The following is a 22,107-nucleotide window of genomic DNA, read 5'->3' as shown; positions in this document are numbered from 1 at the left end:
AATTATCTACCACAATAAGACAAATCAAACCCATGTATATGAAATTATAAATTATCCTCATTAATCCCCTAACACAGACCTATTTGAATCCATGTGCCTTTTTTCTATTTTGAGTCAGGACTTTCTACAACGTTTTGTAACATAATGACTATTTTCACTGTACTTCATCAATTCACTATTCATCCACTGAAATTACAGATTATATTAAGAATCTAAACATTTTAAATTCATCTCTACTTACTCCAAAGGTGCAGGGAGAGAATAATAATAAAATTGATACTTTTTTTTTATATACCCATCATAATGATATCTTGTTCTAAATAAATTATATATCTTATTTAGATGCCACTGGACCTTTAATATTTTTGGACTACTGCAATAAATTATAAATTACACATTTGCAACAAAATCTATAAAACAAAAAAACAGTATTTAACGGTGTGGTAGAAAAGTACTCGATCAGTTATCAATTTCCATGGTTCTTTCTATGCCTCCTCCAATCATGATAGCAAAGTTTAGTGCAAAATTTTAACATAGGGTTTAAATCAGACAAACTACGATGGCGTTTTTCACAGTTAACACAGATACTGTAATCACTGATGTACAATAGCTGTAACTATAAATTTTAATAACGTAATTTTAAAATCAACATTGATATATGTTTTGATAGCATCAATGCTTCAATGCTATGTATTTTGAACTATTTCAAAAGCTAAAATTTTAAAATCCTAATTATTTAAATACAGAAACAAATGGAAATTTATTCTGACTTCCTTTTCTATAAGAAATAAAGTCTGCAATATTAGATTTACATATGTTATATCTATAATCAATGTGAACACCAATTAATTTCATTTACAGGTTTTTCTAAACTTAAGATTATTTATCCATAATGGTAGAGGCCCACAATTTCAGGGTTTTTACAAATTTTCTTCCTGACAATTTTCATTGTGTCACTCAAGTGGTAAGTACACACAAAGGAAAAGAAGGGGTGAGTAGTTACTCCTTTACTCCTCTTGTTCTAAGTAATGAGCATGTAGAAATGTGGAATATAAATAAAGTTAAAGGTGACAGAAAGGAGTGGTATTATACAACAAATCTTTCAAATACAGATTTCTTATGAGACTTTCCAATTAGAAATTTCTAATTAATTATAGCACCATTTATAAAGGAACTGTGCATTTCATAAAATTCCAATGTTGAACTCAGTTGCTATAAAATTTATAGGGAATGAAAAGCTATTTTTTGACCAAGTCTTACACCGTCATCACGAAAACACTGGGATAAAACAACAGAGCAATCCTCAGTCTAAAAATTTTTCTCTAATAAAACCAATATAATTTATTTTTTAACTGGAAAATACCTGTATTCAAAGAAGCTGGTAAGATTATTTCACAGTAGCAAGAAACAAATAACAAACAAGGGCTATTAGGTAGCTGAACCCATTTCACTTCTAATGTCTAAAAACTTAAGAATGCTGAATCATTAAGGTCACATGAACAAAGTTTACTATTTATTACCATATTGTTATAAATCTTTTACTGTTCAAGAAATTTTAAATAAATGATCCTACCTCCAATTTTCTTTTCATTAAAATGGTACGTCACTCCCGAAATTTATTAAAGCTTTTTCCAGATAAATTCTTAGGAATCATCTTTACAAAACCTGTTCTATGATTTTACAGAAAAATCACAAGAAATTTAGAAAACAAATTGGAAAAAATTAGTTTTCACTTTTAGAAAGGGCTGTGCCTAGCAAAGCTGGAATGTAAGCCAGTGAAGACATTCCCAGACCCTTTCTTGCTCAGAAGTAAACAATTCTTAGTGACAGGCTATGTTATTTCTAGCTTCTAGTAGACGCAGAGGCTTTGTTTGATTTTGGCCAAGGGTCAGAGCAGTGGGTGCACAACAAATACAAAATGTCTTTGATACGAGTAGAGAACATATTAATGGTTGTTTTTATTTACTTATTCAAAACTAATAATAGATGAAAATAGAAAACATTATTTGACATGCACATTTCTTAGGCCTAGTACACACAAGCTTGACTTCCATTTAATTTGAATTGTAAGAATATCAACAGAGCTGTTAAATTTTTTATTTCTTTTTTCTAAGCGCAATATTTAAAATTTAATAGTTTCCTTCTAAGAACACAGAGAATAATGAATCATAGGAATAAAATCTTGATAAACCCAAGAATTAGAAGAGACTTAGAAATCATGGTTTGAATCAAATCAAAAAGTGAAAAATTAAGGCAGTTATCTACTACAATCTAATATAAGATCAATATAATAAAGTGCTTAACATAAATCAAGGTAAATGTTCCTTTATTGATTCAAATCCAGCAGTCATAAGAGATCTGACATCATACTATTAATAGTCATTCACTTTTTAAAGTTTTTTTTTTTTAAGTACATCTGATATACTAGGAAAACAGGCAAGACACTTGCATCTAAGTTGAAATTCAAAAAAATAGATCAAGTACACAAAACAGAAAACAGATATGCTCACAGATCTTTTAGATAACATTTTTCCATTATTGTCAAAAAAAATACATAATTATGCTTGCTACAAAAATTCTTCTAATGCCTATAATTAACATTTTATGATAGGGATATAGCACATGACTACGGAAGTTAAGTATAATAACTATAAAAACCAACTTGTTCATTGTTACACAAGCATACGTGTGTGTCTGTGTTTGTATACACACACATATAAAATGAAATAAAAGTGAGCAAAAGGTAAATAACTTATATTTTTCATTCTCAGACTATAAATTATTTCACTAACCTTCCTTGACAAATCATGAATATTCCTTATAATAGTAGTTCAACCTATACAATTTTGGAATACAACAACAAATTCATATTGCCTCAAGTTACGTAAGTTTATCACTGGTAAAACAAATTTAACAAAAGGCTTTTAAAATGCTAAATATAGAATACTGACTGGCTATTAATATTTTTTTTCTTTACACAAAGGCATATATTAGAGCTCATAAAATTTACAGAGAGCACTAAAAAAAGATATTTTTCTAACAACAGAAAATTTAAAACTAGTGAACATGAAAGAAAAATTTAAAGTCAAACTGTATACTAGAAAGCTACAAAACATATAAACAAATGTTATAATGTACAGTAAAATTACTTTGGAGGTACAATATGCTTTCTGTGCTTAAATAATGCAACTGTCTTACTTTTTGAAGTTGCATAGAAAAACATTTTAAAAGAAAATGTGTTTTATCTCCCTAAAAATAGATATGAGTTTTATGGTAGCAGTCATACAAGACATGTTAATGAAACATTCCAAATAAAATGACCACACATGAATTTTAACATTTCAGATCTGACTAGTCATCATCATCATCACTACTGCTATTGTGAGTCATAATCCATTCCCTGTGGACCTGAATTTTCTGTAAGCATGGTAAAGGGGAAAAAAAAAGGTACAAAGGTTAGTTAAGAAAGATATGGAAAACATGTTAAATTATGAAATGTTCAAGGAGTCAGAATAATTTTGAAGCAGATTTCTCAGCTGAGTTGAGCAGAAATTACCAATGTAATATTCTGTACCTTAACAGGCCTAACTATAATGTATTGATTGGTACAAATGCAATATGAAATAGTTTGATGACACCAGTAAGGTATTCTGTGAATCTATTGGAATTTTCCTTATATTTGTCTAGTAGACAACTCTGATTACTAGCAAACACTACAATAATGTGCTGCTTTCTGGATAGAAGGTACATAATCAATGAATGAATTTTTTATTTAATTATCATTTATGGGCATATGTAACTTAGAACAAAGAGTTCCTATTTTGGAGAAATTAAAAAATTAAAATAAATATTTGAAAGTATTAAATATTTTCTAAATTTCCCATTATTAAACCATTTACATTAAATGGTTTAGTGTAAATGGGCAGTTGAAATTTTAAATCCTGTTTATATGCCAGCTACTTCTTTCTCACAGTACTGGTTTTCATATATTTTTCAAACTGTTTGCAAACAATAGAGTTTTGATTTAACAAAGCAATGCTAGCACTGTATCAACAACCCACATCTAATACAGTTGTAATGCTAACCCACATCTAATACAGTTGAAAATGCTAACCACAAACATCCTAAGACCTTTGGTGCAATTCTACTTCAGCTAGTACCTTGTTTAATGTTCTTGCTAAAAAACAAGTAATAGACGACAAGGACTGTGAGTTTTTTAGTGATTTCTTGCAATTAATGCTGAGACTTGCCTGTTAAGCATCTTTAAAAATATAGTCAAAATTCATGCTCTTTAAATCCTAAACTTTATGGCTTTAGAAAGCAATTACTGAAGATATAGATTTATCAGTTACTGAAATCAAGTTATAAACTGTGAGGTATCTTTCTTGTTTCCTCATGACTTTCTTTTGTATTATAATCTGTTCCCTAAATGAGGATGAATTTCTAAGCTATCCTCACTACTTACTCATCATTATGTCCTACTAATTTTAAAAGATGATTTGGTAATTAGTCTAGTAAAATGTTAGTAACACGTTAATTGTGTTATAACATGTAATTACAGGTACTGGGTAGAAGTATGTCTCAATCGTATTAACAACAGGTGACCTCTGCAACATTTCTGTTTCTTAAAGAATAACATACTGTCCCTGTAGAGAGTGTATAAAATACTTTCTGGAGCAAAACCTCTCACTAGACTGCCAGTTCAGTTCCAACATGCAATTATTTTGATGCATTTTAAACACAATGCAAATACATTTTAGTAAGTTTTGCACATTAACACTATTGTTACATTTTACTATACTAGATGAAAGTATATTACATACAAAATTTTATATTAAGTATATAGTGGGGTGAAATATCACTTTTAAATTTTCACTCTGAACACTTTAAACATGACAATATTTTCAGTATTAGACTATAAAGAAAGGACCATATCCCACATTTTATTATTACCTCAAATATTTTCACTTCTATGCAACATAATGACTCCTTGTTTTTTTAATCATATAATTTAGTATTCCACATCTAAACCACAGAACTGACTTTAAATTGATGTTACCTTTACCATAATAGATTTTTAGAAGTTCAATTTACATAGAAAATATCCTAAATAGATAAAATATTCTACCTTCAAATCACCTATTGTTATAAAAGTTAGTTTTCTTTACTAAGATGTTGGCTTTCATGTGAACTGCTTATCAAAATTCCACAAGGTCTTAAATAGACCCACAAAAGCATAAGCAGGAAGAGGTCATGGCCATTTGAGCATCTTCAAAAGAAAAGCTTAAGAATCCAAGAAAATTTCCAGTAGCGGTGATCCTGATATTTCTTTGCTTATCCATGTCTTACTGGGCATGAGGATTCTTCTTGTATAAAAACTATTAGTGGTTTAATGCGCAAAAAGAAGAACCCTGAACAGAAATGGCCTATTTGGCTAAATAAGTACCATCAACTATTAGGGTACATAAGGCATAATGGTCTTCAACAAGTTTAGAAAATTCAGTACTGACCTAAAGATATCCTATAAAAAAGATCAGATTCACTAAAATTCTTATACAAAAGTTACCAATACAAAAGCTTTTCTTTGTATTCAAAATACTGAAACAGCTGTACGTAGTTTATAAATTTTAAGACTAAAATCTACTGTTGGTTTTCACTTGCAAAGTCATGCATTAAACTGTTTTCTTATCAAACTTTTTGATGCCTGTAAAAAAGAAAAGAAAATCTTATAGTAAATAAATGTATATTAAAACCTAAATATAAGAAAAGTATTGAATCAAATAGCACATATAAAAGTCTAAATGATCTAATATGGATTTTAAAGCACTACATATCTATTTTTAAAAAACTACTTGATTAGGTTAATCTTAATTTATAGCTTATTTCTTCACCCACCTGCAACATTTGATTTCCAGTACCATCCCTTAACCGGTAAGGTCGAATAACTCCATCTTCGTTAAAGAACCGAGGCGGTCGCAGACTTTCTACTTCATCAGAAGTCTCTGTGGCTCTAAATGGAAATATAAAGTGGATTTAAAAAAAAAAATCAAAAACTCCAAGCATGATTTAAAATCGAACTGTTAAAAAAAAATCTTTTGTATAAGATACTATATTACATCACTTCTAATTTTCTTGACTGAAGTATAATTGACATAGAACATCCTAACTTCAGATGTATAATTCAGCATTTTTATCTATTGTGAAATCACTGTGACAAGTCTATTTTCCATTTTTTCCTAAAAACTTTCAAATTTGAAAATTCAAACTGTATTGCTGACTCTAGTTCCCAAGACATACATTACTGCCTCCTTGATTTATTTTGTAACCGCAATCACTTCTCTATTTTAAAATTTGTTTTTAAGATACAACGTAAGTTTCCTAGAATATAGAAATGTGAAAGGAGTTTAATACAGAATTCTCTTGGACTTTCCTTGCAATAGTAATCAGAGAATCAGCAAATATTGAATACAAACTTTTTTTTTTCCAATTTAAGGCTATTATTTCTTTTAAACAGTCTAGTTCTTTTAATACAATGCTAAATACAAGAAGGGACCACAGGAATACTTGTCTCACTCCTGACTTTAAAGATAAAGCTTCTAGAGATCATCATGAAATATAGATATTAGTGCTTTGTTTTTGTTTTTGTTTTACAACAGCACATTTTGTCAAGACAAGAAAGTTCATTTCTACTTTTAGTTTGTTCTTGCTTATTACTGTTTTATGAAAATCTTAAATGGCAATATGGACTTCAGTAAGAAATTTTTTCATCTGTGATTATATGGTTTATTGCTTTCAATCTACTAATGCTTAATTTACATTATATGGTTTGGTAATGTTTAAATATGCTCAAACAAACAAACAGAATGAGAAGTCTGGGAGTGGAATACCTTTTTTTTTCTCTTTTCAGAATTGTTTTGACTATTTTTTGTGTTTCTATATGAATTTCAGTAATTTTTGCTCTATTTCCTTGAAGAAAGCTACTGAATTTTGATTAAATCTATATACTGCTTTGGGTAAGATGGCCATTTTAATAATGCTAATTCTTCCAATCCATGAGCAGGGCTCTCTTTCCATTTCTTTAAGTCTGAGAGTTTTCATTTACAGATCTTTCAACTCCTTTGTTTAATTCCTAGGTACTTACTGTAATTCTTTTTAAATGTACTCATAAATGGGAGTGTTCCCTTGAGTTCTTTCTCTTCTGATTCATTGTTTGCACAAAGGAACTCAACAGATATTTGTATATTGATTTGTATCTTGCCACTTTACTGGAAAAATTAAAGTTTTCAACTTTTTTTTAGTGAATTCTTTAGGTTTTTTTGTTCATATTGTCATGTCAGCTGCATTTCAGTTTATCTGATGATGACTATGACTCAACACATTTTATTCATGAAACTAAAGTTACAGATAGAAGAGTTTGAAGCCGTTTTTTCCATCTTTTAAATTACAAAGCTAAAAGAATATATTTATGATAAACAGTAGAAATACTGACTCAAGAGGAACAATTTTACGATGACAGTACTAATCCCTATAGAGTAGGAAGCAAATTAATATATTACACAAAAAGAAACTGATATCCACCTATCTGACTATCTTTATAACTATCTGACTTTCTAACCTATCTGACTTTACCTTGAATTCAATCACTTATAAGTGCCTCAAGTTTACAGAACAAAGGTAACAATTCAACTACTAGATCTCAGTCTTAAATTTAATTTGGAGTAAGAGAAAACATGTTTAAGATTATTTGTACAAATGAAGAAAAACAGAGAATAGATGCAATAGTTTTATAACAAAATAAGACTATACAAAGTAAGGGTGATCATAAGCATAGTTTGAGCTGGAAATATAAAATGTTATATTTTATTTCTCAAAAAAGGTGACCAGAATATTAATTTGCTAATTTTGTAACTGAAATATAGCATTGTATTATTGTAATGTATTTCAATCAAGAGAACAGAAAAGCTTGCTTTATCTGACAAGCCTTTCCTGCCAAGGCCACTGGAAGTGAATGATGAATAAAGGAGAGCTCTGTAAAGTTGAAATGAAACAAAGAAAGGCAACAACTTAAGGATCAAAAGAGTTAAGTAGGGCCTCCCTGGTGGTGCAAGGGGTTAAGCACTTCCTATGGGGCAATCCACAGCCTGGGCAGCAAGAGTTCGATCCCTTGGCCGGTTAGGGAGAGACCCATATGGTGAGGCAGATCTCTCCTGTCTCACCGGCTGCTCCCCTCAGCAATGTATTTTGGTCAGTCTGCCTGTTCTGTTCCCCACTCTGTCTCTAGTGGATCCTCTCACGCCCTGCATCTCTGGCCTGTACCCCAGCTCTTGTATGCATAAATAAATAAATCTTTAAAAAAAGAAAAAAAAAAAAGAGTTAAGCAGAGATAAGCAATTGGTCACATTACAGGGTTCATAACCAAGTGAATGATCCAGACAGCAGATTTACTTATTTCTTGTGTTTTAAGTATTTTACTAATATCTTATATCAAAGAGAATTTATTTACCTTTTTATTCCCTGAAACGTACTACTAGCCATGTCTATGATGCCTCCCGTTGGCCTTGCTACTGCTCCAACCAAACCTTTCCCAACACCTTTGAAGAAACCAGATGCCCCTTCTTTTTGAGCTCCTAAAAACCAAAAGACAGTTTTAAACAAATGGAATAAGAATCAAAATAGAATCAACTTGTGAAAGACTTGATATTATGTATACAACCCAAGGAGCTACTATACTTGCCTTTGATTGGTTTTGTAACAATTCCTGTTATGCCACTTACAAAGCCCTAGAGGGAAAGCACAATGAAAATTTACAATACTTTCATGATGCCCTGAAGAATCAAATATGGCTTACAATAAAATGCAGAGTTCTCCTTTCAGGATTCTGTAAGAATTAACATATTTCTAAGGTATTTCATTTAAACAAAATAATGTTGGAGACTGTTAACATGTTTTATATAGTGTTCCTACAACATTCAAATAATATTTGTAGTAAAAGGTGTGTATATATATATATGTATATTTATATTTTTTACATTTTTTCACAGAATGGGGATTTAAAAGATACTCCCTAAAAGTTCATAACCCTGGGAAATCTCTTACAGAAACTAAGCCTTTTCCTCCACGAGTTATGCCTTCTCTAAGACCAGCTGGTTGCTTATTCATGGCTTCTCTTCTCTTCTGTTGGTAATCTTCATCCATAGTCATAGCTGCTACCCCTTTAGCCATAGCACTGGTGATTTTGGAGGCAGCACCAGCTAATCCACCTAGCAGAAATTATAACTCTTTAGTAAAAGCAAATAATTACTTTCAAGCATAGTCACATTGGGTAGGCATTCTTACCAACAGCTCCACCAACTAGTGCCTTTAGTCCTAGTGCCATGCCCTCCACAAACTCTTCTGGACCCTGGATGGCTCCCTAAAGAGTCAAATAATGATGATGATGATGATGTTATATTTACATTAAAAAATGAACTTACTGATATTAGTAAGAGTGCCAAAAAGGATAAAAGATGCTTTGAGGAAGCGACACTAGCTAATAAACTTCATAGTAACGGAATTCTAAGAGGTATTTCATGACACTGAAAGTACAAAGCTCAAAATACTAGAAGTTGATTCCAACCTAATAGGAGTATGCTTATTCATTAATGCATACAAAAAATGCTTGCTGCACATTGCAAATTACATGAGGAAAAGGTAAGCACAAACTATTTTTGGTAATTTTTTAAAAATAAATTAAAAAAACTTTAATTTTTAATATTTCTAATGCTTTAAATTCCAGTGTATAAAACAGGTATTAGTTTTAGTTTGTTTTTCATTACATGTGTAAGTGGGAACAGGGGGGTTTGGATGTTTTGACACAGAACAATCATTAAGTTGTGCCATTTAATTACTAAGACTACTTATGGAATGTCAGTTTGCAAAATTATTTTTGCTGTCTCATACTATTTTGAAAAGCAAAACTGTCCATTTTGTTGCTCTTCCTACTAACACAGTGTGAAGTTTATCTCTCTTACAATTCAGTTCATCTAAGAACTCTTAAGTTTAAATTTTGAGAGAAAAGGTAAAAATTTCTCCCCAAATTTCTTAACACCTCTTACCACTGTTTACTGCAAAACATTTTATGTCCTTTTATTGTGTCTCCCAAAATTTACTTATACCTGCAACTCAAGGTAATACTTGAAATGCACTATCTACTGAAAAGTATTAGTGTAATATACTATACAAGGTAGCTATTTTACCTGATAAGGTTCATAAAAAAATGCTTCTACACCTTCAGAAAATTCTCTAATCAGGCCAAAGGGATTTCCCAAAACTTCAAGTCCAAGAATAAGTACATACATCTGTTTAATGGCCTAAAAATGAAATATGAGCATTAAATCGATTTGGATAGTAAGACAAAATATTTTTCATTTAGAACAGTCTTTTCCCATTAACATCCTCACTGCCACTTTCAATACCTAACCCACATTTCCTTTGCCTTCTTCACTATTCTTAAAGAGGCAATTAGGTATTAGAATATTCTTCAAATTCTTTAATTTTTATAACAATGTGTGATAGTTGTTATTACCACCATCATTTCATACACCAGAGGAACATGGATAAAATAATGCTCAGGGTCACAGAGTAGGTAAATGGCAAACTAGGATCCAAATCTAAATGTTTTGAGTGATATTCACTCATTTGTCTAGCATGCAACAGCTGTTTCAGATGCTTTGTAGTTACTGAATACAGAAATCCTGTCATAGATGGGGACTTGGCTAAAAAGACAAAAAATTGAAATGGTGATTGAGGTCAATCTTTTTCTACACTTCTAAGAAAATAAAACATGTTTTAAGTTTTTGAAAAGGCTATTCTTTCCCAGATCTAAATTATATAAATAGACACATATGGTTTTACTGTTATATACCACACTGTACCTTTTGTAAGATAATCTGACATACCTGTTTTGAATAGTGTCTTATTACTTCAGACTGCAGTTCGGATGTTGTGTGGAACTGGTAGTTGAGTTCAAAAAAAGCAAGCCTGAAGAAAACATATCAATGTATAAATATGTACATATACACATACAGTATGTATGCATTTATCAGAATATTTTTGATAATAAAAGGTTTTATTTTCTCTAGAATTTTTCTCCAAATCTTTTAATATATTCTGTCATGCCAATCAGAAAATCTACTCTCTTACAATCTGCTCACAGAACCTTTTAAGAATATTTTCACGTTATTATTTTTACATTATTTAGGGGATTCAGAGATCCCTTGGATCCCACTTATGGACATGAAGTGTATTTGTCAACTCTGTCCTATTAGTGCCCACACAGAAAATGTTTGACACACTGAAATAAAGGGAAAAAATAGCTGCTCAAGAGTGATCAGAGTTTAGTTTCAATAGGTTCTGCCTGAGAGCTGACAGCTGAGGAATGAAGATGGGCTGACTTGTACCCCACCACAGTATATCCCAAAGCAGTAAGTGGTAAGCTCTATGCCAACAGATATGACAGCAATAAGATCAGAAATCTCCTTTTTCCCCCTCAATGTCTTCAAACCTATGTTCTTTAATTTGACTATTATCTAACTTTACAAAAATTTAGTTACCTCTTATTGGACACAAGGTTCTTACTACTGTTCTTAATAACAGTTCCAGGTGCTACTGAAAAAGTCATTTCCACTCAAATTCTTTCAGTTTCTTTGGCCAGATACAATAATAGCTTCCATAATGACTCACATCAAAATGTAAATTCTTGACTGCAACATTTAAACTGATCCTTTCACTTCCCCCATGATAGCATTCAGTTTGTTCTAGTCATACATGTTTGAATAGTTTTTCTACTCCAGGACTTGAAGTCACATCTCTTAAATGCCATACCTTTGCAAAGAGAGCGTCTAATGAATCCTTTCTTCAGTCAGAAAAGTCTTAAAAACTACACAAACTTTCAGGGTCTCTGTCCCCATTTCTTAAGGAAATTATTTTGTTAACAGCAGGGGTTAGCAGGTAATATGCACTTAAATTGTATTGCATTTAGCAGCAAAGCCATATTTTGTCTAAGATCTGCAATATATTTCATACATTTTTTTACTTAGAAAATTTTCAGGTAAATGTGAAATGGAGTTTTTATTAAATAAATAGGTTTGAATATTAAACATACTTAAAAACTACATCTTGTACATCTGTAAGAGTGGCACCAATGCTCTTCAGCAAAAGATTTAAAGAATGAACTGCCATCAGTCCTTCATGTTGTTCTGAATCTTTAGTTTCTTTACCAGAACTCAGCGAAACACTTAAATGCAACTAGGAGATAAAGAGAATTATTTAAAGCATTTTCTTCATAATGACAAGTCTGATGTTCAAAATTCAATTTCATTTCAAACTCATAACAGCATAAATAGGATTTCTATATTAATTGGATTATGCAAAAATATGTGCAAAGTTAAATAAGAACTTTAAAATCCAAAAGAATTCTTAAAAAAATTTAAATTCAGTGATGTACGGATGGTTATATATTTAATCCAATTCTTTTGTTTGAGCTAGGAAAATATTAATGTTTATGTATTTGTTAATGACATTAATAATCTAGAAACTGAAGTTGCTAAAAATAACTCAAACATCTTCAAAAAAATGAATGTTTCAACTGCTAGAATGAAATTAACATGGTTAAAATTCTGCCAAAAAGCACTTTTGTATATGTATATACATATATAATGTACATATATATAGTTGTACAATAATTTTCTTCACTATTATATAACTCAGAAATTTTGCATTAAAAACTTGCCTATAGTTCAAATTAATCTTCAATTCTTAAATCAAGATTTCTTTATAAATTAATATCTATATATACATTATAAATACAATTTTGAAAACTGCCCCAGAAATAGGGACATAATGCTAAGTGAAGCTATAAACATAAATACATGGTATAAGTGGTTTTGCTGTTATTTCCACATGGTGAAAAAATATGAGTAAATAAAAAAGTTAAAAAGACTATTTCTTTGTTGCTTATTTACATTTGTAATTACATTTGTGAAGTTACAATTTACATACTATTTTAGAACATAATTTAAATGTTATATTCCCTCAAACAGATTAAGTCAATTTAGTGTTATCTGTATTACTAAAGATATTATAGATGACTTGTTTTTCTCCTACCTTGATAGGAGATATATGAAAGTATTCATAGAGACTGACTTGTGAAGAATCTACAAATGAAGCTGTTTTATAATCTTCTTGGAAAGCTTCTATGTCTTTATGAAAATGTTCAACCTACAAAGGAAGATAAAACATTAAAAACTTAGGGGACATATCTGCACAAGGCATTTAAGTCAATAGCTTGCAAGCTGCAGAACACCTCTTTATACCATTTGGATTCAGCACTGCCCATGATCAGAAATTTATTGCCTTAGAAGGGAAACTAAAATTGCTATTGCTAGAAAACATCTGATAAGCATATCTTCTGTTTCTAAAGACTATTAAAAGACACTAAGTTTTTCTTCAGGTGATTAGATTACATTCCAGTGATCACTAATTCAATATATCAATATTTTCTTAGGAATATTTGGTTTTTTAGGGTAGAATCCACCTATAGACCACCTATGGTCCATCCATAGCACTTAGGCATTTTTCTTTAATCAGTTAGGGAATTTTGTCATTGTACAAAAATCAGAGTGTAGGTGATTGGGAACACTATCCTATATATGGCCTACTATTGATAGAAATGTTAAGTGGTGCATGACTTTAACAGTGGTTGCACGGGGCTGGAGGAGTTTGTGCTGTGGAAGATGAAAATGTTTTGGAATTAGTGATGGTTGTACAACTCTGTAAATGTACTTAAAAACTACCAAATTGTACACTTTACAGGGGTAAAATGTAAGGGATATGGATTATATATCAATAAACTGTTACTGAAAGGAAAAAAAAATTTGCATCGTCTTATTCATGTAGTTTGTCCTCATCTTCAGAATTTTTTTTTTTTTTTAAAGATTCATTTATTTATTTATTTATACAAGCACTGGGTACAGTTAGAAGCGTGGGAGGGTGAGAGAATTCACCAGAGCCAGAGCAGGGAAGAGAATAGGCAGACTGATGAAATACACTGCTGAGGGGAGCGGCGGGCACAGCAGGAGACGTCTGAGTGGCCAGGGATTGAACCAGCACTGCAGAGGCCGCGGGCAGCTTCGCAGCCCAGCGCTCAACCGCTACGCCACCAGGGGAGGCCCCAGAATTCTTTCTATGAGGAAAAAGAGACCATATCTGGAGGGGATAATGCTAAGCAAAATATGCCAGAAAGAGAAAGACAAGTACTAGACAGTTTCACTTCTATGTGGAATACAGAGAAAATAAAAAGGGTCAGACAGAAGCAAACCATTAATAAACCTTGTAAGTCTGACTGTAAAGCTGACAATACAGGAGAGGTGGAGCATAAAAGGGAGGGGGAACCCAAAGACTACACTGGAGGACCATGGGTCTTTCGGTGGTATGTATGGTATCGTGACATACATTTGAAGAACTGTGATCCTATACCTCTGAATCATATACAGTGTTTAAAATCAATTGTAAAAAGGTCAGTACTTACACCTGAAAAAAAAAGAGACCAAATATGATCTGCCCTAAAACTAATATTATAATCTTTCTGTTACAAAGTGATACTTGTCATTTGCTTATTTCTCATTATCAAATATTCTTTTATGCCCAATTTTTTAAATTAATGAAAACAAAATAGCAAAAAGCAATGACACAAACATGATTATCTTCTTCTTCCTCTACTATTGGCCTAAAACCTTTTCTGTTTGTTACTAATCTTAAAAAGACTATTTTAACTTGCCTTATATCCAGTTTCTATAATCTGAAAATATAACTTCTTATCAATGTACTCAGTAGCATAAAAATTTAAAAATGTATTTTTCAAATGAAACAAAACCACTTTAATCTCTTTAAAAAACTATAATAGTATTTTATGTTCTCCTCTCCCTAATCTTTCCCATCAATGCTATTGTCTTACCTCTGTGTTTTCAGAAGCCACTTCTTCTGCTATCAGTTCTGCCAAAGCATATACAAATCCAAGATCTAACCTGAGATCCATTTCTTGGATCAACACTTTGAAATACCTGTTTTTACAAAGCAGAATACATTTTTTAAAACATCAATTAACTATGTTAGGAAAATTAGATGAGAAAAAAACTTAATGAGCATGCTGAAACTTAGAACTTTCTATATAAATAAAGTAAAAATTGTCACAGTAACATTGTTCATAATAGCAACAAACTAAGAAATAAGAAAATGCCTTAAGAGGAACTTGGTAAGTAAACTGTGATCTTCAGTCATAGCATAGAATATTATGTATTAGTGATAATAAGCTCTTACTATACAGAACAAAATGAATAAATTTTATAAAAAGCTGAATGGAAAAAAGCAAATCCCAGGATTAGATTTGCAGTTTGAATCCATTTTTTTAAGTTGGGAAGGGAAAACTGAGAAGCATAACATATAGGCACACATATACAATAAAACTATATTTTAAAAAAGGAAGGGAATAAAGACAGTGTTTGTCTTGGTGATAGGATGGAGAAAACATGAAACAGAAGAATAAACATAGATGGATGCTTCTATCAATTTCATTTTCCTAGACTGCCTACGGAGTAACTTTGAACATTTTTTTCTTGTTTCTAAAATAATACTAACTATAGACAACTTAAGAGAGAAAAACAAAACAAAACAAAAAAGAAAATGCCCACAATTAAGAAATACCTGTTGTTAATACCTAGGCACATTTCATTTATCACTTTCTCTAAGAAGCTCTGCAGTAATTTTTTTTATGACCTTGATAGTTAATATTTTATACTCAAATTACTATTTTATTAAGTACAATGAGCTCATACTTAATATTATTAAATTAACACACAAGAGCTGTATTAAGGCACTTACTTAATACGTGATATCTGGGAATGCCCTGCAGATCGTATGACAATACTGACATCTGTAAAGGGTTTTGGCGCTGGAAAAGTTAATCAATACAATTAATCCATTGATGGTTTAAGTAAAAGCTAAGTATTTCTTGTAATTTAATGCATATCACAAGGGACACCTGAATCATTGACTGAATTATGAGTATCATTAAAATTACTGACATTTGCAAGACCCATCACAATTTTATTTTGGAGAGATTTTTTTAAAAAATTATTTGGGGCCTCCCTAGTGGCGCAAGGGGTTAAGACACAACCTATGAAGCTAACAGCAGCCACTGCTGCACAAGTTCAATGCCCAGCCAGGAAGCAACCCATATGGCACAGCAGACCTCTCCTGACTCACCCGCTGCTCCCCTCAGCAGTCAATCTGCCTGTTCTGTTCCCCACTGTCTCTGGTAAATCCTCTCACCTCCCTGCACCTCTGGCCTGTACCCCAGTTCTTGTACACATAAAAATAAATCTTTAAAAAAATAAAATTATAAATTATTTGTATTTACTCTAAGAATAACTTAATCCTTTAAATCAGTGATTTTAAATTGGAAGTATGCATGAGAATCACCAGGGAACTCTGGTGAAAACACAAATTTCAGGGTCTTGCCCCAGATTAGGTAGAGAGGGGTTTGGACAGGTACAGTGGAAAAAAAGTTTCCAAGCAGATTATGAATGTGGTGTGGGGTGAGGGTGAAAACAGAGATGAAAGTGGAATGAAGGGAAGGGAGTAGAGGAGGGAAGGGAGTAGAGGAAGGAAGAGAAAGCAAGGGGAGGCTGAATAGCAAAGAAAGAAAAGTGAAGGGAAAAAGAGGGAAAAGAACTTGACAATATCATCTGGAGAATGTAAGAGTTTCCATGGTTAGAAAACACTCTATTTGAAAAAAATTCCCATTCACTTTTAAATAAAGAGTTCAATTTGTAGGGCCTCCCTGGTGGCGCAGCGGTTGAGCGCTGGGTTGCGAAGCTGCCCGCAGCCTCTGCAGCGCTGGCTCGATCCCTGGCTGCTCCACGGCCACGGGAGGAGGGTCCCACATGGCGCGCAGACCTCTCCTGCCGCCCGCTGCTCCCCTCAGCAGTGTACTTCGGTCCTTCTGCCTGATCTGCTCCCTGCTCTGGCTCTGGTGAATTCTCTCACCCTCCCGCGCTTCTGACTGTACCCAGTGCTTGCATAAATAAATAAATAAATCTTAAAAAAAAAAAAAAAAAGAGTTCAATTTGTAAATGTTTATTAATTAGCCATGTTTTTTTAAAAAAAATAATGTTCCTAAGACCATAAGTTTATATTACTAATTAGTGTAGTCTTCAGATTTCACTTAGTTTTGTTGAATACTTGCTGGTCCTTTTCAAGCTATTTAATTTTTCAGTGATTCTTCAGAAATTAAATTTGAGAATAATTTCATTTCACATTTTATAGTAAAATAAACCACACAGTAAATACAACCACTTTAATGGCAATCTAAAAATACAAACAAACCTGAGTCCATGGTGACTGATTTGGGAGGTTTAATAGGATAAAACACAAATGGAAATATAGCACCATGAATCTGGTTTTGGATCTAGGAAAATAAAATACAGTTCAGTACATTAATTATATATCTGATTAGAATAACAGAAGAAGTAGAATAATAAAGTACTACATAAATAGACTGTTGGAATAAATTTGGTTTACTGTTATGTTACTTTAGAATATAATTTGATTATATTGTCAGACTTACCTGTATTCTGTAAATTTGAACTCTAAATGACGACTGATGTGCAGATGTGCTATATTCCACATTTAATGCTGGAAGATAATTTCTACGTATTGCTATTACATGTGGTTGCAGAATTTTCATGTTAGTACCACTTGGTGTGAAGCGAACCTGAAAAATATGCGCCACCCAACAAAAAAACCATGGAATTACTCTTTATACTTAACTGATGAAAGTCTGAAATTTGTACCAAAGTTTTAAAGAAAATATTTATTAAAATAGAAGGCTAAAAATTTGGTTATTGTTAGATTGAGATCTTTATAGCCCATATCCATAAAATTTACAAATATAGTCATATAATCCTTATAGCTCGGTTGTATTATTTATTTATTTATTTATTTATTTATTTATTTATTTATTTATTTATTTAATACAAGCACTGGGTACAGTCAGAAGCACAGGACGGTGAGAGAATTCCCCAGAGCCAGAGCGTGGAACAGAACAGGCAGACTGACGAAGAAATACACTGCTGAGGGGAGCAGTGGGCGTGGCAGGAGAGGTCTGCGTGCCATGTGGGACCCTCACGGGCGGCCAGGGATCGAACCAGCACTGCACAGGCTTGGGGCAGCTTCGCAGCCCAGCGCGCAACCGTTGTGCCACCAGGGGAGGCCCAGGTTGTTATCATTTTTTATATAAATTATCTACAATAAAATGAAGTATAACAGAAAAACTATAAAAACTAAAATCAGTGAATCAATAAGTGATTGGTTTCTTGTTAACCCAAAGAACAGATTATTAGTATCTTAAGAGAAAATTGGGTTAATATTTATCTCTTTAAAGTATTTTATACAAAGCATGTATCTTAGGATTGTGTTCAGTTTATTTTGTAAGGAAAACAGACTTTTCTTAAACATTCTTCAACAGTGATTTTTCTAGATACAAGATGAAAATTAAAACTTTCTATTAGTAATTAAAAATATTACCGGAGTATTGGCATCCAACTCAACAACCTTATCTTCTGAAGGCGAAGACTCAGTATATTCCTTAAATTCTTTCTCTAACTTCTCAGTGTGCTTTATACTCATTGGCTTCCATCGTGACTTCTTCTTGGGCTTGGTCTCCCAAACCACATCAGAACTTACATGTAAAATCAAATACCATAGTACTGATTTTTTAAACATTTTCATTTTTACTGGCTTATCACATGCAATTACTATTTTAGTAAAATTTTGCATATCCTCAATTATAAATGAACATCACAAATTCAAAAACATGAATTCATTCAACCGATACTTTATTAAACTCCTATTCAGGCACGATTATAGGTGGCTGGGAAACATTTTTGCCATTCTAAAGCTTTATTTTAGCTGAGGAGTGATGGACAATAAGTAGCTAATATCTTAGCATATTTTACTACATAAGGAGGTGAAAATAACTTGGAAACAAAAGTAATCAGGGTAAGGTAGACGTGAGGTACTGCGATGTACAAAATGGTAGGGGTTAAGTATTAAAATAGAGTGGTCAATAGAGACCTCATTGAGAAGGTGATATTTCAGAAAATTTAAAGGAGATGAGGGAGCTATCAGCAGACAACAGAAGAGTATTTCAGGTAGAGTGAACAGCTAGAGCAAAATCTCCAAAACAGAGCACACCTGTAAGTATAATGAAGAGCAAGGAGACTAGTATGCTTGAACGCATGAAGACTAAAAGATAACTGAAGACAGAGAAAGGAAGGCAAAATAATGTAAACTCTTCCAGGGAATTGCAAAGACTGCATTTTATTCTGAGATGAGGACAAACTAAAAGATTATGATATCAGCCTAATACAGGAAGTCAGGAGTCAAACTTCAAATGCTCCGCTAGGGAAGAAAAATGAGGTAGTGAAAGTGGTTAGAGTCTATGAGTGTTAGGATGGTAGAGCCAGCATAGAACTTCTAGATAAATTAGTTGTAGGGTGTGACATAAGAGGGGAAGTAGTTGTCATTAACTCTAATGGTGAAGTAGGTTTGGTGGAGGAGATTAGAAGTTTGGTTTTATACATATGAGAATGTCTAGTTGGAGATAATTTCTGGAATTTCTTGCAGAACTTGAAATCATAAAACTAAAACAGAGAAAAGGACAAAGGTTTTAGAGACAAAGGGAACCCAATATTAAGTAATTGAGAAGATAAGGAACCAATAAATGAAACTGAGAATGCTGAGAAAGAAAGAAAACCCAAGAGGGTGAGTTACCCTGGAACTCAAGTCAAGGAAACTATATAAGGAAGTATCTGTGTTAAATGTTACAAACTTAAGCAACATTAGGAATGGTAATTGTACATTGAATCTGGAATTACACAGGTTTCTGGTGATGTCGGCAAGATCAGTTTCATGTTAACAGCAAAAGTCTATTTGGAGTTTAGAGAAAACAGGTGAAAAAGAATTGGAGATAGTAAATGAATTACTCTTTTGTAACAGACATTATTTTTGAGAAGTTTGGCTATAAAGGAAAACAAAGAAATGGGTAGTAGGTAGCAGTTAAGGTAAGTTCAAGAAAAGTTGTTGCCTTTTCTAAGTTTTGAAATAAGACTGAAATTCGCAGTCTAAAATTACTTTGCTCTTTCTGTTTACATATTTAATTTTAATTAAGTACTCGTTTATTCCTTCTAAAATTGATTTGTTTAGAAAGTAGAAAGATAGGAACCAAGTTATTATTTACCTTTGCATTCATGTCTTTTAGCATAGGAATTAGCATATAAAGAAGTATAATTGACTTAAAATCTGTTGTTTATATAACCTTCCGATGTAAATAACATTATTTTTCTGAGAACAGTGAACATTTTTAAGAAAATAGTTTTTAATATTTACTTTTATGGCCTGAATTCTATTTAGTGGCAAGCTAGGGGTACTTCCTAGCTGAAGTTATATAGAAAAGCAAATTTAAACCCAAAGCAGTGATAGTGAAGGCAAAGATAAACAACTGGGACTACATCAAATTAAAGAGCTTCTGCATAGCAAAAGAGACAATAACCAAAACAAAGAGAAACCCCACTGACTGGGAGAACATTTTTGCACACAACACTAATGATAAAGGACTGATCACAAAAATCTGTAAAGAGCTGATGAGACTCAAGAAAAACAAAGAAAATAATCCAGTCAAAAAATGGGCAGAAGAGCTAAAAAGAAATTTCTCTGAAGAGGAAATGCAAATGGCCAACAGGCATATGAAAAAATGTTCAACATCACTTGCAATCAAGGAAATGCAAATCAAAACTACAATGAGATACCATCTTACACCAGTGAGAATGGCACATATTAAACAATCTAGCAACAACAAATGTTGGGGAGGATGTGGAGAAAAAGGAACTCTCCTGCACTGCTGGTGGGAGTGCAAACTGGTCAAACCACTATGGAGGGTGTGTAGAGATATCTTGACCTGCTAAACATAGAGCTTCCATATGATCCAGCAATTCCACTCCTGGGTATTTACCCAAAGGACACAGAAGCATCAATTCCAAAGAGCACCTGCACCCCTATGTTTATAGCAGCACTGTTTACAATAGCTAAGCTTTGGAAACAACCCAAATGCCCAAAAATAGATGACTGGATCAAGAAGATGTGGTACATATATACCATGGAATATTACTCAGCATTCAAAAAAGATAAACACATGCAATTTGCAGCAACATGGATGGAGCTAGGAAGGGATCATGCTCAGCGAAATAAGCCAGAAAGAAAAAGAAAAATCCGGATGGTCTCACTCATAGCAGGAATCTAGAAAACTTAAATAAGGGATCAGGAAAAAGAGTAACTATAAGAAAGAAAATATCAAAATCAACAAACAACTATGAACCAGAGACACTCTATGGGGGGTGGGGGTGGGGAAAGGAGGGCTTGGGGTCAAAGTAAGGGGGTTGTAATTTTAAGGGTAATATAAAAATAAAATTTAAATAATAATAAAAAAAAGAAAAGCAAATTTAAATCTGTATCATATACCATATATGTTTGTTTATTTGAGTTTATCTAAGGACTAAAACTACATTCTCCTAGTTAAACAGACCAGAACCCAGATATGCTTTCTAATTAGACACTAATATATCCAAAGTAATATTGTTGGGGGGAAAGTATGTCCTATAACAATATTTGTTTATGAATAAGAATAGTAAGGGCATGAGAGAAAAAGATTATTGGTGATGGTTTTATGGGGAATGATTAAGACGGTATTATCAGATCTTAAAAAAAGCATGATCAAATTAGAAAGTAATTGTCTTCATTCCTCCAACAACTATTTAAGAAGTATAATAGCTTACTTTATACTGTGGTGGTAAATAAAGTACACTTTTGACAACTTGAATGAAACTGACTAGAGAGAGCTGGGAGAATTAACATGTTGAAAGTTTTACATATTTGTGATAAATCTTTATCATGAATGCAAAAAAATTCAAAATACCTTTTAAATTAACATTAATTTGGTATCGATCAAAATACAAA

General features: G+C 32.3%; 1 protein-coding gene across 3 annotated transcripts in view; it reads right to left on the bottom strand.

Annotated features, from left to right (window-relative positions):
- The window catches only part of VPS13A (vacuolar protein sorting 13 homolog A), a 170,891-nt gene that overhangs the window by 23,436 nt on the left and 125,348 nt on the right, over positions 1-22,107 (bottom strand). For 2 of the 3 annotated variants that reach the window (XM_037492590.2, XM_054689191.1), the window contains exons 55-68: positions 18,622-18,775; positions 17,663-17,809; positions 17,422-17,503; positions 15,916-15,985; positions 14,993-15,098; positions 13,144-13,257; positions 12,143-12,285; positions 10,938-11,019; positions 10,236-10,349; positions 9,337-9,412; positions 9,097-9,260; positions 8,735-8,780; positions 8,504-8,627; positions 5,896-6,010 (exon numbers count right to left, since the gene is read on the bottom strand). In XM_037492590.2, coding sequence (XP_037348487.1) covers positions 5,896-6,010; positions 8,504-8,627; positions 8,735-8,780; positions 9,097-9,260; positions 9,337-9,412; positions 10,236-10,349; positions 10,938-11,019; positions 12,143-12,285; positions 13,144-13,257; positions 14,993-15,098; positions 15,916-15,985; positions 17,422-17,503; positions 17,663-17,809; positions 18,622-18,775 — 1,537 coding nt within the window. Of the gene's footprint in view, positions 1-3,403; positions 5,705-5,895; positions 6,011-8,503; positions 8,628-8,734; positions 8,781-9,096; positions 9,261-9,336; positions 9,413-10,235; positions 10,350-10,937; positions 11,020-12,142; positions 12,286-13,143; positions 13,258-14,992; positions 15,099-15,915; positions 15,986-17,421; positions 17,504-17,662; positions 17,810-18,621; positions 18,776-22,107 lie in introns of those variants that run through there. The other variant, XM_037492591.2, reaches the window with a different exon arrangement.

The sequence above is a fragment of the Talpa occidentalis genome, unplaced genomic scaffold (genome assembly GCF_014898055.3).
Source record: "Talpa occidentalis isolate TD23 unplaced genomic scaffold, MPIMG_talOcc4v2.1 talOcc4.7, whole genome shotgun sequence".
NCBI lineage: Eukaryota > Metazoa > Chordata > Mammalia > Eulipotyphla > Talpidae > Talpa > Talpa occidentalis.
Note: the sequence above shows the minus strand (reverse complement) of the source record. Positions and strands in the feature narration are given on the sequence as shown.